Here is a 15767-nt window from a genome sequence, read left to right on the forward strand (position 1 = left end):
GTGTAAATAAAATAAAAAACAAATATTTTATTTCTTTCAAATTGTTTTATTTCTTGATCATTAACACACCATTCTCTGCACTTCTGCACTGATAAAATATGTACTGAACTAAGTAATCATTAGATGGATGTATACAAAAAAGCAAATATTATGAAGTTGAAGTGTTCTTTTTTGATGCACTAATTTTAGGAACAACTATATGGTTTTCGGAAATCTTTTCACTTTTGAATATATATGTGACCCCTGAGTGTTATTAGTATAGCAGGGGTAATGCTGGACCAGACAGCTAGTTCTTTATATAAACAAAAAGTCCCATGTTACCACTTGCCAGTAATACTTATATCACTAATATACATTTGCATTTCTTTAGAAGACATCTTAATATTTTTACATAACTTGCAGAAAATAAACTGAGAAACAAAAAAAATGGTTAATTTAATATCTTATATGTGATAAAAGCAATAAAATAGATTAATTGTTTGCAATAACATTTTGTATTTCGAATTACAATCCTACTATAGAACTAAATTTTTTAAAAGTAGATTTCGCTTATATTCTCAAAATTGTACACATGTATCTCGACTTATAGTTTTGAATGTTTAATTTTGGAATCTAAATGCCGCGTTTGATAGGTTTCGGCGCAACAGTGACTCTGACGGGCCGGCAGAGTTCCACAAGAGGTGCGACTTCTCGGCTCGACCCTTCCTCCACAGCGAGACACACCGATATATCCACGCCGCACGGTTCTGTCCACACTCCGTGGGAAATTAACACCTTCGTTAAGAGACGCACGTTTTCTGTATCGTCGTCATCTAAAAAATATAAATATATTTTCGGATTGACTTAATGAAATTACAAGAAGTGCCCCACAATGAATATACAAAATGAACATTTATGACTACACAATGTATTGTTATATAAATGCTTAAGTTGTTGTATGATTTTATAGTATAACTAGCTGCACCCCGCGGTTTCACCCTCGTAAGTCCGTATCCCGTAGGAATATCGGGATAAAAAGTTGCCTATTTGTTATTCCAGTATTTCAGCTATCTACGTACCAAATTTCATTGCAATTGGTGCAGTTGTTTTTGCGTGAAAGAGCAACAAACACACACACACATCCTTACAAACTTTCGCGTTTATAATATTATTAGTAGGGTAGGACTTTAAGAAATGAGAGGATTTCAAATTACTCTACTTCAGTTGTCTCACTAAAACGCAAGCACACAGAAAAGCAGCGACCTTATTTATGTTTATTTATCATATCTTATGCATGCACACTTAAACCCATGTTTAATCTATGGTACATACTAGTATTCTGATGGTCAAGCGGCCTCAGATGGTCTCTAGGCGGCACCAAAGCGTGCACTCTCCTATCCGGATATGCCACACGAATGCGAATAGCGCTTGGGTCCTTAACCCTAAGCACTTCCGCCTCGAAGGCCACGCCCGTTATGAGCCCCGCGCAGAACCGCAACACCGTGTCGTTGTCTGTGGCCGGCTCAATTATAGTCGCCGTACACATTCTTATCTATAATAAAAAAAATATATATAATGAAAATTCACTAAACAACTAAAAAAAAAAATAACTTGTTTCTTACAATCCGATTCAATTCCGTTTTTAAAAATAACGGAACGAGCGTCTAGTACTATATTTCTGCAAATTATAATCAGTTTCTTTGTAATCTATACTAATACTATAAAGCTGAAGAGTCTGTTTGTTTATTTGAACGCACTAATCTCAGGAACTAATGGTCCGATTCGCAAAATTCTTTCAGTGTTAGATAGCCCATTTATTGAGGCTATTGAGGCTATAGGCTATATATGTACCACGGACGATGCCGGGGCGGACCGCTAGTGTATAATATGAAAGCCGCGTAAAGTGTAAGGCCGCGTATATAATCTGTGCAGTTAAAATTTTTTTATGTCACAGTCGGCAATGGAGCTGGTGGAACGCCTGATGGTAAGCGCTACCACCGCCCTTGAACATTTAGTGAGGCATAAGGTCTATTGCAGACCTTACGCCTCAACAAATGGATGGCCGACTAAATTGGGAAGGGTTTAAGAAAGGGATTGGCAAGAGGACTAAAGGAACGGACTGGGAAGGGAAAGGAAAAAGATATGGGCCTCCGGCTCTCCCACTCACCGAACGAAACACAGTAGAATGCCATTTCACGCCGGCCTTCTGTGGGGGTGTGGTACTTCCCCGGTGCGATCTGGCCCAATGTGTGTCGAAGCGTGCTCGACCCCCCCCCCCCTATCGTATGTGTAGCTGTAAGTGGCACACAGTCTGCGCGCACACGCACCTTGAGGTTGGGGCGCGGCACGAGCGGCGGCGGCGCGGCCAGCAGCAGCGGCAGCAGCGCGCGCCCGAGCGCCGCCGGCTTGTGCTCGCCGCTCGCCGACAGCTGCTGGAACACCGCTATCGTGAACGGCTCCGGCTCCATGCCTTGGGACGACGTGCGTTTGTGATCAGTATTGGGTTTGTGTTATGGGTAACCAACAGTTCAACAACATAATATATGTAACTATCGTATATTTTTATTTTTATTTTGAGTAAGTTGGTAAAGGTAACGGCAGGTTCTATAAACTAAGATTATTGTAGTTCTCAAAAATTTTATACTATTTTAGCAAGAAATATAAGTGTAATAATGCAATTAAACGTGTTTTTGAATATAGTATCTGTACCTTATATTATGTATTAAATAACTATTTTTACGACTTTATTTATTATCTAAGCCATTATTAGAAAACAATAAAACATGACACATAACAAAAGGTACATACTAAGAATAGAAACTAAACGGTGATAAGGTTCATGAATACTCACCGGCTGAAGCCAAAAGCCTATCGAGCAGTTCAGCGTGATGCGTCAACGCAGCGGCCGCGGTGAGTGCCGCCGCACTGCCCCCCGCGGTCCCCGGGCCCGCCTGCCCCGGGCCCGCCTGCCCCGGCGCCGCGCCCGTCCCCGCCGCGTTAGGCCCCGCCCCCGGAACCGCCGCGTTCTCAACGGCGGCTATCAGCTTCGCAGCTGACACACGGAGCGCCAGTTGCCACACACACGCGCTCTCCTGTTCCGACACCCCGCTGAATTGGTGCTGCAATCTGCGCACGAAGGTTTCACGTGTGAAAAGTTTTAAGAGTTGTGACGGCTGACGAAAATTCTATAAGAATCGCATTTGTAAATGCACAAATAATTCTCTAGTAGACGAAAGCCAGGTATTACAGCTCTCCGGTCTATTCAATCAATGTGTGAAAATTAACGTCAAAAAAGGTATCATCATCATTATCATCATCAGCCCATATATGTGGAAACATCCCACTGCTGGGACACAGGCCTCCTATGTGGGTTTAGGCCCTAATCCGCCACGCTGGCCAAGTGCAGGTTGGCAGATGTCACATGTCGTCGAACTCATAATTCTCGGACATGCCGGTTTCCTCACGAGGTTTCCTTCATCGTTTCGAGCAGCAATTTAAAAATCAATTTATTTCTTGCACGCTCGATTGGTCTCGAACCCCGGCCTGTCAATTTTAAGTCCGAGGTCCTCACCGCTGAGCCACCACTACGCGCAAATAGGGTATGTATGATGGTAATAGTCACCGGAGACAGTCGGTGGAGAGCTGCAGCAGCGCGTGGTGCGGCGGCGCGGGCGCGCGGGCGAGCGCCGCGTGCAGCGCCAGCACGCAGCGCGCGAACAGCGCCGTGAACTGCGCCGCGCCCGACACCAGCGGCTCCATCTCCGCCAGCCTACACGCGCACGCGCACACACACATTATTGAGGATTTTAAATTTTTCACATAAATACACACACATACACACATTTGAAAGAACTTTTAAATGTCATTGGATGTGGACACACACACACATACACCTGAACTTGTTAACCCTACAGTACATTTTTTTTTTATAGTCAGGAATCTTGCATAGTTTTCCACGGCCTCCAGAGAAGGAGCCGTAGGTTATGTCGAATTCCTACCGACCAAAAAAAACCTCACTGTGTTCCGTTGAGGCGCTTTAGTGAAGTGGCCACGTGAGCTGGTAAAAATTCGTTCGCGACCCCTTTTCCCTACAGTACATGGATAATCAAGTAATAGCGTGTATTTTGTATATTTATCAATCAAAAAATTTATTTCCTGCACACCAAAAACAACAAATATCCTGAGACCTTCATACAATTCTTCCTTAAATTATTTTTTATACCAAAAATTTACCATCACTGTTTCACTGAATATTATAATTTCCATTTCCATACATTCACATAACTGCACAATAAAACCCGTACTTATTGAGCTGCTCCTCAGCCGAGTGCAGCATCTTCATCCGCACGGCGGTGGACAGCGTCGCGTTGTCGATATGCTGCAGCACCGTGTCGAAGAACTTGCGCACCGCCGTGTCGTCCATTGCCGTCTCGCTCTTCTCGTTGCGCGAGAACTGGTTGTCACCTGATAGAGATATGAGAAAATAGTTAATCACTACATAGTATAAAACAAAGTCGCTTTCTCTGTCCCTATGTCCCTATGTATGCTGAAATCTTTAAAACTATGCAACGGATTTTGATAGGTTTTTTTTAATACATAAGAGTGGTACAAGGGGAAGGTTTTTATGTATGACATCTATTAAAACACTCCAAAATGAAAAGCGTGCGAAACCGCGGGCAAAAGCTAGTTAGTTATAATAGAATAGCTATAAGTCATACGTTTCATTCAATAGGTGTCAGTGTCGCGTACTAATTACAAATCAAATATACATAGTAGGAAAATATTGTCGCTGAAGATTCAGGCTCGGCCTAGTTTAGACGACTAGTGTCCACAGTTAAAAGTTTTTAGTTCAATAATTGTATGTCTGCAATGTTTTACCAATTCCACCAAAGGACCTACGTTTATGAAATTTTATATTCATAGCCGTCCCTTATCTATTTTCATGCCCCTAAATGATAATAATACGGCAGTACAACGTTTGCCTGGTCAACTCGAAAGAAATTTCTATCAAATTATTAGGAAACCCTTTAAAAATAACGAGATGTTACCAATAGGCAGTGGCGGTACGAGGTGTGGCATAGTGTCCCGCAGGTAGGTGTAGTGTTTGACCGTGTGCTCTTCGAACAGCGGCAGCATCGTGGTGCAGTGTTGCGCCGCGTTGAACACCAAGATCAGCACACACATATCTATTTGTATTTTGTTAAGGATTTTGTTTTTATATATACAGACTAGCTGCGCCCCGCGGTTTCCCCCGCGTAAGTCCGTATCCCACAGGAATATCGGAATAAAAAGTTGCCTATGTTATTCCAGTTGTCCAGCTGTCTAAGTACAAAATTTCATTGCAATCGGTTCAATAGTTTATGCGTGAAAGAGCAACAAACACACACACATCCTTACAAACTTTTGCATTTATAGTATTAGTAGGATAGGATAGTAGGATATAGTAGGATGCAATTAAATTAAAAAAATATCTATCTTCTAGTAAATATATAGCGAGGAAAAAGTGATTTATAATCACGATATAATATATTCATAGCTTTGAACATATTTTCACATATAAACCGCCTTCTCATTGTTAACTAGACCAAATTAAAATAGATCAACATATGAGGCACCAGCTATTAAATAAAAAATAATTATAAAATCCCAAAAAAAAGTTATAAGGTCACAATCACAAAAAATACAGTCGAATTCCTTTTTTGGAAGTCAGTTGAAAATATGTGGATTCGATATTGATCATTGATCATTGATTAAATACAATGTAAAACTGTCAATAAGTTTGTACGCAATTTGTAAAGAAAAATAAAATATTTTTTTGTTTTTTGTATTTTGTCTTAATCGTATTAAAATACCCATTTTTTAATCACTACATAGTATTAAACAAAGTGTACTCTGTATATCCCTATGTATGCTTAAACATTTTAAACGACGCAACGGATTTACATGCACTTTTTTAAATAGTAAGAGTGATTCCACGAGGATGGTTTATATGTATAATAACATCTATAAAACTACCCGAAATTGAACGCGTGCGAAGCCGCGGGCAAGTGCTAGTTACATATAAAAAAAGGATACAAGACGGATCTTCGACGTCGGGCTCCGGCATGTCGAAGAAAGGGTGCACGCCCAACAGCCGGGTGGTGAGCGGCAGCACCAGCGTCGCGTGCTTGCTGCCCATACGTTGCACGCAGCGGAATGTTGAGCGCTTATCCTAACAACATGATGTGATCTTTATAAATGTAAAAAATAAATTGTTTGCATTCGAAAGTACATTTTCATTTGGCCTTGAATTTGATTTAATTTACTCGTGCCGAAAATCAAAGATTTGGGTGAACTTTGATATGCTTATTTCTCTATTACGCATAAATTTCGAAACATTTCGCAAAAAAATATGAAAAGCGGTTTTTTTCCTGAAAAATACAGGACATTTTAAAATATCGAAATGATATGTCAATAAATGACCTGTAAATAAATTAATAAATTACCTGAGGATATCTCTTCAGATTTTCTAGAATTTTGTCAATGCACATTTCTAGACAAGTCTTTGATGCAACTGTGCATGATCCAAGCATTCTGTGTAAGCCCTCCCTTACATCCATAGAGTAATCCTATAAATGAATATTTTTATAATATGGAAAATCTTACAAAGTAATTAATCCTATTTTTTCTCATAAATTACAGCTATCTCTTTATTAAGTTTAGAAAGCCTTTTAACGAAAATTTAGTTACGAAGTAATATAACATTAAGATTATTACCTCCAAGGCACCCAATATTGTTTCCAATTGATCCTCCCGCAATACAATATGATGAGATATTTTAGTCAAACTGTCTATAGCTCTCAGACGAACATCTTCAATTTCATCGTTGAACATGTCCACAAGAAAATCGAGCGATGTGGTCGCAAAAATTGAATTTTCCATCGACAATTCGCACACTGCTTCTACGGCGGCTGTGCGTACCTCTGTAAATGGATATTGAAGAAAATTTATTTTAAAACGCAATTTTTAGTCTATATATATTTTTTAATCTAAATATTAGCTTTATGAGTCCATAGGAGAGAGTGGTAAAATATTGTGATTACAAGTGGTCCTACTTTGTCCAAGTTGGAATACCTATGTATAGTATCGGCTTTATATAACATGGCTTGCTCATGAATGAAATAATCATTTGCCTCTAATAATTTGACCAGTCCCATAGGCTTTCTTCAAAAGCGCCTTTTGGAACATAAACAAATGGTGTAATTTATTTATTTACTTTTATATATTTACATACATAATTGCTCATGGGAACACATAGCATTACACAATCTTATTAGGAATAAGTTTTATTGTAAGATATTCACAATATGAAGCATCGTTGTATGACGGCACGTTAATTTAATTTCTTTATAATTTAGTTAAAGAAATAAAGTTTTTTTTATAAGTCACCGGAGGGTGGAGTTTAACTATGTAACTAAGGAGCTCTCATAGGGGCGGACGTCACACCCACCCATGAACTCGTCCTCGAGGCCGTGCACGAAGGCGCCGGCCGCGCCGCCGGGCAGCAGCTGCACGGTGGCCTGCTCGAGCAGCTGGCCGGGCGCGTCGTCCGCCCAGCGCCGCCCGCTCGCCCACGCGCCCGACCGCACCAGCTCCGCGCCGCGCTCGTGCGCCGTTTTCTTTTTCTGCCAACGGAGGGGTATTGCGCGTTTTCTACGTTTGTTTTGAATTAAAGAAAAGAAAGGAGAGAAAGAAAAGAATGAAAATTTCATATTTTCATATTTCATATTTATTTTCATTCATGCATATATTTTTTCTAATTTACAATTTATAGCAATTACAATTTAGTTTATATAAACTGTTTGACTTACACATATTTTTTAAATAAATAAAAGTAAGAAAAGAAAGAAAAGACGTTTATTTTAATGACATGCCACACAGTGAGTGTATAGATAAGTTTTTAGTTTGAAAATGGAAATGGAGAAGGGAAACTAAAAAAAGAGTAGAATTTTAAATTTATTTTTATTATTATTTAATTGGTTCTATTGGAAGATGCATTTATATTAAAACTTCTTAATATAAATGCATCTTCCTTCATAGTTATATACTAATATGATGTTATACAATCCTTGTATTTTTAACCAATTTTATAAGGAAATCAGACATGGACAATAATATTCACAAACAAACTTACCTTCATATTACTCATCAACTGTTTGTCCAGCGTCTGCAACAAGAACCGATCTGACACAGACTTGGTAGTACCAAGAAGTGTACACGCTAGAGCGCGCACTTGCATGCATAGATCGTTAACAGCCGAACATATTCGTATGAAGGCGTCATCTACTAGACGCATTGTCGTTTCACCGTCTTGAAGAGTGACAGTGCTGAAATCATGTTTACATTTTTTTATCTTCATTTAAGAATAAAGACATGAGGCAAGAGGTCAGAAAGGCATTAAGAAAATTAGATATTTTTCAGATTGTACCAATTCTCATTCAGGTCTGATTTAACATTACAATATTATACTATGAGATTATTAATTACAGGAAATAATAATACACGAAAATAGCAAAAATTTTAAGCAGAGTTAGCATTTTTATAGACACAATTTATAAAAGGTTTATTTTAGTTTGTGAATAGAAGTATACTTCTATTCAACTATATATTCATTTGTATACAACTTATTCTTACTTCTCTGGATATTTATTTCCAAGCAGCCAGACTAATTTGAGAGCTACCTCTCTCACAATTTCATAATCATCGGATAATGCTGTGCAAACATGTTCATAAATTTGTGCACTAAGCGTTAAACCACGGCCATGTAGTGTTAACAGTGACTGAAATGCTTCACAGCGTACTCTTGCATCCTAAAAAATCAAACAATAGTTTTAAAGAAGATAATCCTGTTATTTTTGGAGCAGTAGCGTAGCGTTGGGGCCCCCTTTTGTATGCCCTAGGGGCGCCAATTTATGAATCATGACATTAAGATTTCTGTTCACAGAAGCCAACTGTTGATTTGAACTTTTTGTAGTTGTTGTTTTATTTTCGCCAACAGATATACATGACTTTTAGTTATAGGTTCCTATTTTACCCTTTGGGTACAAAATCCGAACAAGGGCAGCAAACTTCTAGTCGGCCCCAGGTGGTGAAAACCTAGAAAACCCATGCTGCGCTATCGATCTGGAATGTTAACATACACAGATTTTTAAACTTACCTCAGCATTACTATAATCACTGAGTAGTTTAACTATTATATCTGCCTCTGCAATCATTTCTGCCGTTCTATCAATTTCTGGGCATATTGGATACAGTTCACTGATCAGCTGCAAGCACCTACACTTCACCTGGTGACTTGTATCCTTCAGATTGTCTCTGGCCACACCTACCAGTCTATTCATGAGAATTTTGTCTTCGGACAATTTGTTCCCCAACTTTAGTAGTGTAGCAATTCCTTGAGCAATAACCTGTTTTAAAAACAATAGTAATGTACATTAACGAATAAATTGTAATATTTAGACTAAATTTATAAATTTCAGATTTTATCTTAGGTTGCTGTTTGAAATAAGAATCTTCAATGCCATCATTGATAAACAATGAGTAAATTTTTTTAAATTAAATAAATAATTACACCGATAACTTTTTAACCTTGTCAAAACATAATATAAATTACCTTATGGGATGTTTCATTCTTTATTAAATGAGTAGTTTCTTCAATTAAGTGATTCAAGTTAGCTCCAGGACATTCCAATCCTATATCACAAAAAAGCCACAATATTTTCACCCTGACCACTGATTCTTCCTCTGACTGAAAGTGCTCAGACAGCTTTTTGATAGCTTCTTCAACATCTGACTCTTGAAACTGAAGGCAATCTGAGATTCTCAGTAATAACTGTAGTGCTTCGTCACTTGATTTACATTTTTCCAACAAGCCAACAAATGCTGCAGCTGAACTGCCTATTAATGGTTTTTTAGCCAGGTGAAGTTTCTTTGAAGACGGTCCATCCTAAAACATAATGTTATCACATTGATAGTTTTTGGGTATTCCCTACATTATTATGTTTTTAGTCATATTGATAAATTTATATAAGTTCAAATCCAAATGAATATTTATTTTATGATGAATACTTTAGCTGATCGAAGGTTCTCATATTTTAATTGTAGCTCATTTTGGTATATATTAGTCAAAAGAAAAACAAATCAAAATATGAATCCATACCTGAAAAGATTTGTTGTACTCTGCTAATGCTCTTTTCTTCAACACCGCTGCCATTGTGTAGTTAAATTAAAATCTAGTGAATGCCGAATGGAAATTAAACCCGTACTATTAATATAACTTTCTTATACATTAACACATAATGAACCAAAACAAAATAAAGTGCGCTTTTATATTCTTTGGTTGACATGTGACATTTGCGTGACAGCCAGCGGAAAAAACAAGTAGATGCAGAAGCTACAGAGCAACTAATACACACAGATTAGGACTACGTAACATGCTACCGGGTACATAAGCGCATATTACACTTTACCGAATATATTAGTTTTAATTTAACTTAATTTAATTAAAAAATAGAAGCTTCTGATCAGCCTTTCATTTAGATACTGAATCATATAATGGAATGTCCAATGTTAGCGATTTAAAATCAACGGATTCAAAAATTATCTATGAATGGATTCGAGATCGTTTTGTTTTATATCCTTAAATCTTGTGACACCTTTATCCACATGCCATATGAGAAAGTAAAATGCAATTCAGTCAAGACCAATTAGTGTACTACCTGTTTTTATAATGAATAGTAACTTTATTAGAAACTGCTTTAATCCGTCAAATACTTAATTTAAAGCGCTTCTGAAGGAAGTCCGTTGAATATGGTCACCACATTAGAAAGGGAAACATCTTCTCCACATTGCCACTCTCACGATTGGATTTTCAATCACGAGTGCTTGGTTCTGTTTGACAGCACTGGAATAAAAATTATGGAATAATAATTAGGCATAAATAGCTCATGTGAAAATGTACCTAATATTTTTACTAAAAGTTATCTTAGCAAGAACTATAATATTAAATTTTAATGCATAGCATTACAAAAAAGGTGGAATGTCACAGTTCAAAACTTGATAGCGCCAGTGTCATGATAATTGGAATAACTCAGGGATTTCCAAAGTGGTCTATATTGAACCCTAGGGATCTATGACAACCTGCAAGGTGTCTGTGTCAGCGAAAAAATAGTTGGGGGTCCATGAAATGAAAATGGTGGTCCACGATAGTGGATATCGACACATACACTGATTGTACCCATTATATATATATAATAAAATTTTTAGGTGTTCACCTGGGACTCAAGAATATCAGGCATATTTCACTCGCCGAAGGGGTCGCGGACGAATTTTAACCAGCTCCCGTGGCCCCTTCACTTAAGTGGCTCGACGGAACTCAGTGGGGTTTTGGTCGATAGGAACCGACATAACCCACGGCTTTATCTCCGGAAGCCGTGGGTATCTACGCAAGATTTCCCCGCTTAAAAAAAAAGGCATATTTCACTGAATTTACGTTGTAGATTACTATACTATACTGTATGATTCCCTCCCTCAGGATATCCCCAGACCCACCAGTATGAATCTCCTGTAGTCAATGTTGAATGTCTCTTTAATAAAAATTCTTTCTAACTTTATTGTAACTAATAAATAAAATTATAGCATTCTTTTCTATTAATATCCTTAGCATAGTTTTAAATTGTTCGTCAAAATAATACCGCCATATGAAATTTATTATCTGTCTCCACTAATAATACTCATTTAGATGTTGTGTATTTTTATATATTGTGTTCGTCTCTTTTTGTTTTAGGTATATCTGCGATTTGATTGACATCAGTAAATAAAATAATTTTTTAAGCGTGTATCCTCTTCCCAACGTGACACTGGCAATATTGTGCAAAAACATATTGCCATTCACCAAAAAATTAAATTGAATTGACATGATAATGGACATTTGACATCCAAATGGCAGATATTATGGAACTTGTGATGGAGACTGGAGTGCACTAGAGTGAAAGCGAAATTGCTTAATTTATTAAAAGATATAATTCAAACAAACAAAGTTAGTTCACTGGTTTTTCTTATTTGTATGTCATTATTGTAAAAATTATCCAACTCAGGTTATTTTATCATGATACAATAATACTTTAGAGACTCGTCATGTCATTGACAAAAATTAGTAAATTTCGTATCATACGTAACTAATAATATTCATCATAATTTAACAGGTAAATTTATCACTTACTAACCTTAGATAGAAACTCATTTATTTGAGTATAAAATAATAATAAAGACTGCAAGTAAAATCTGTGTTACAGGCTATAATCCCTTACACTTCTTGGAAAATTACAGTTTTTTAATAACATACATTAAAAATGTAGGTTGTCAAATTCATAAAAGAAAAATATTTTTAATTCTATTTTCAGATGTCGAATAACAAATAAATAATGCCATGTGAGCACCAGGTACAAGAAATGCCTGAAAGACAGCTCTTAAATCAAAGTTGTCTCCAAGAGGGCAATATGTCAGTCACAATGTCAAAACAGACCCTTTCTCAACACTGGAAGGAGTTTGTGTGTGGTGGTGGTTCAGCTTTCTGCAATATACTCATCAGTTATCCATTAAACAAGCTCATATTTAGACAGGTACCAACTTGATGAATTGAATAAATTGTTTGATATATAACAAGTAGTTCTCTTGGTTTTACTAGTGACACATATATAGAATGACTCAGTGAAGTTGCAGTTTTTTAAGGGTGAATTTTTTTTTAATTTTGGTCCAGTGGTTTTTGCGTGAAAACATTACAAACATACTAAAATACAAGTTTCCTCTTTATCATATTAGTGTAGATTGTATAGCCCTGTGTTTATCTATTGTTTGTTGTATAATCTATTACATCTTAAGTGTTTTTTAAACAATATCAAATAAATTGAAAACCTTTCTATATTTGTATTAGTGTAAGAATGGTAGATAAGAAAACAAAAGAAGATTATGGTTCATGTATATATTATTTTACCTTTTTTTGATTCAGATGATGCATGGTGTAGAAGCCACATTTGCATTAAACCAACTCCAAAAAGAAGGCTTGGGCTATCTTTATAGAGGGATGTTGCCACCACTGCTGCAGAGGTCTTTATCTATGTCTCTTATGTTTGGTGTCTATGATGAATGCTTAGAACCTCTTTTGGATAAGGAAATTAATCCATATGTCTCAAAAACTGTAGCTGGTGTTGTTGCAGGCTGTTTTGAGGCAACACTCATGCCCTTTGAAAGGCTCCAAACACTGCTTATACATCCCAAATATCATAGCAAATTTAAGAATACTGCTCATGCTGCCAGCCATATTTCAAATTTTTATGGTATTAAAGAATTTTATAGAGGACTTACTCCTATTTTGCTAAGGAATGGTCCATCTAATGCATTATTCTTTATTATAAGAGATGAAATTAAAATAAGAATGCCGAAACAAGAAAGTATTTTCTATGACAGTCTACAGAATTTTATTGCAGGAGCTTCAATAGGTGCCTTTTTAAGTACTTTATTTTACCCATTAAATGTTATAAAAATTGGAATGCAATGTGAACTTGGTGGGCCACACAGAACTATTCTATATGAGTTTAATTATATATTACGCAAAAGAGGATCAAAGTTTGGAAACTTTTATCATGGAGCCCTGCTCAATATAACTCGCGCATTTCTAAGTTGGGGCATTATAAATGCCTCATATGAAATATTTAGGAAAATTTTATATTCCTAGTCATTTTATGTTATGATTTTATTGTTATTGATGTTATTTTAATGGTTGATTGTGTGTACATAAGTTATATGAATAGTATTATTCTTGTTTTTATAAGTAAAGTTTTATCATGATAAAAAGCATTTATCCTGGTATAACAAGTATGTACCTACCTAAGAATTGTGATACATGTCACATAGATAGCTATTTATTATATCAGATCTAAATTGATGTTAAGTCTAATTAGCCAATATTGTGGCAGCCACAAAAAACAGCAGAAAAATTAAAATACATACATACTTTTCGGTGTACTATAGAAATAAATGAGATCAGCCTAATGTATATATTGCGTCAGTGTACAGCATTGGATTGATAATGAAAATAAAGTCTACTCCAAATCAAGCACGTGTTTTCATTCGAATTGTTATTTACATCATAAAAGTCACAATAATTTTATGGTGACTGAGAAAATTCCATTTCTACTGATAAGCTTATAAAAATGTGTTTGTGCGTTATGATATATGAATAAAAACATACTAAATTATGTATTACAATGAAAATATACTCTTTATCCCTGAGATTGCACGCATTTTGCATTTTTATAATTATTGTTGGCAGCGGTAAGTCGTACCGAACATCGTTTAATAATTAATGACAGATTTTCCCAAATACCACCACATAGTGATAGTGTCGCTGATAGCCTATTTCGTACTTGTGACATATACCTTCATACATTATTCGCCATTAACAGGTATCGAAAATCTGTGGATCCCTCTATTCAATAGAGGTATTATCTTATATATACAATTCTCGTGTCACAATGTTAGTTACCACACTCCACCGAAAGGGCTGGACCGATTCTCATTAAATTTTGTGTACATATCGCGTAGGTCTGAGAATCGGTATCGGTAGGTCGAAAAATATTATATACCTATTTTTCATATCCCTAAATGATACGAATAAGACAAGAACAGCTTTGCCGGATAAGCTAGTATATTAAATATTATAGATTAACCCAATAGAGTCTTTTGGTTCATATTACTTACGCTGTGGGTGAAGACCATATAGCAAAGCGAAGAATCTGTGAAACCGATCATAAATAAATTAAAATTTTGGTTAAAGAACACGACGTACTTATTTTTTTCATTCTATTATTCGTGCTATTTATATTTTGTATTGTGTTTGTATTGGACCGGAGCTAATAAATTGTTATATAAAAATCAATTCGAAACGTAGGTTCATTCATTTAAACATCGATATTTATTGTAAAGTCGTAAATTATAGCGCCTGCTATAATATTTTAGCAAATTGATTTACATTAGTCTCCCCCTATATTTAAAGAATCTCAGTGTTATTAACATTTGTATGGGTATTCCGAACAGAGTCAGAGAGGCCAAAATTTCGCGACGACTACCGATACGAGAAAGCATTTGATGCGTTTTACAAGTTGCATACTGAAGCCGTGGACTGGTACCAAGCTAGAATACGCTGCGAAGCGGAAGGGTCACAATTAATAGTGCCGGATTCGCTCGACGAAGCAGACAGTATTCCCCTTCTAATAGCTCCAATACTAACAAGATATGAAGGAGTATACGTCGGCATGCATGATTTATATTCTGAAAGATCCTTCGTAACAATAACAGGTAAAATACAAAAGTTAATGATATAGATAAGTAATCGTTCACATATACAAGTATAATATTTATATAACAAATACATGGCAATCTATCCATCCATGTTATAAAAATCATTAAAAATATCCGCATTAAGAATTTGTTTTAGCGTGAGTGTGTTAGTATGTCAAGGAAAGAAATGAAAAGCTGCTTACTTTTGCACGTTAAAGAAGTGTTTCTTAACCTACCCACACTGCTATTAAAGCCGATGTTTTATAATTTTCAAGTAAAAAATGTGAATCAAAGGGAGATTTTAAGTATGGGCTCTAGCGTGATTAAAAAATTATAAATGAACTAGCTGTGCCCCGCGGTTTCACCCGCGTAAGTCCGTATCCCGTAGGAATATCGGAATAAAAAGTTGCCTA

At 36.4% G+C, this 15767-nt stretch overlaps 2 protein-coding genes across 2 annotated transcripts in view; one reads left to right on the plus strand and one right to left on the minus strand.

The window, feature by feature from the left end:
* Positions 1–25: 25 nt before the first annotated feature.
* LOC119830393 (integrator complex subunit 4) lies at positions 26–10370 on the minus strand. Its single transcript, XM_038353397.1, has 16 exons — positions 10178–10370; positions 9632–9964; positions 9177–9425; positions 8653–8828; positions 8153–8345; positions 7469–7643; positions 6736–6941; positions 6465–6587; positions 6055–6190; positions 5028–5165; positions 4284–4443; positions 3602–3748; positions 2831–3105; positions 2307–2449; positions 1312–1531; positions 26–812 (listed from the first exon to the last, which is right to left on the minus strand). Exons 1-16 carry the CDS (start codon positions 10229–10231, stop codon positions 613–615), a joined length of 2928 nt encoding a protein of 975 aa, XP_038209325.1. The 5' UTR covers positions 10232–10370; the 3' UTR covers positions 26–612.
* A 1575-nt stretch (positions 10371–11945) lies between these two features.
* The window catches only part of LOC119830214, an 8350-nt gene continuing 4528 nt past the window's right edge, over positions 11946–15767 (plus strand). Inside the window, exons 1-4 of the mRNA XM_038353131.1 lie at positions 11946–12055; positions 12420–12638; positions 13025–13641; positions 15071–15372. Of these exons, the coding sequence (XP_038209059.1) occupies positions 12441–12638; positions 13025–13641; positions 15071–15372 (1117 nt within the window). The 5' untranslated portion in view covers positions 11946–12055; positions 12420–12440. The remainder of the gene's footprint in view (positions 12056–12419; positions 12639–13024; positions 13642–15070; positions 15373–15767) is intronic.

Source organism: Zerene cesonia, chromosome 11 (assembly GCF_012273895.1).
Source record: "Zerene cesonia ecotype Mississippi chromosome 11, Zerene_cesonia_1.1, whole genome shotgun sequence".
NCBI classification, from domain to species: Eukaryota; Metazoa; Arthropoda; class Insecta; order Lepidoptera; family Pieridae; genus Zerene; species Zerene cesonia.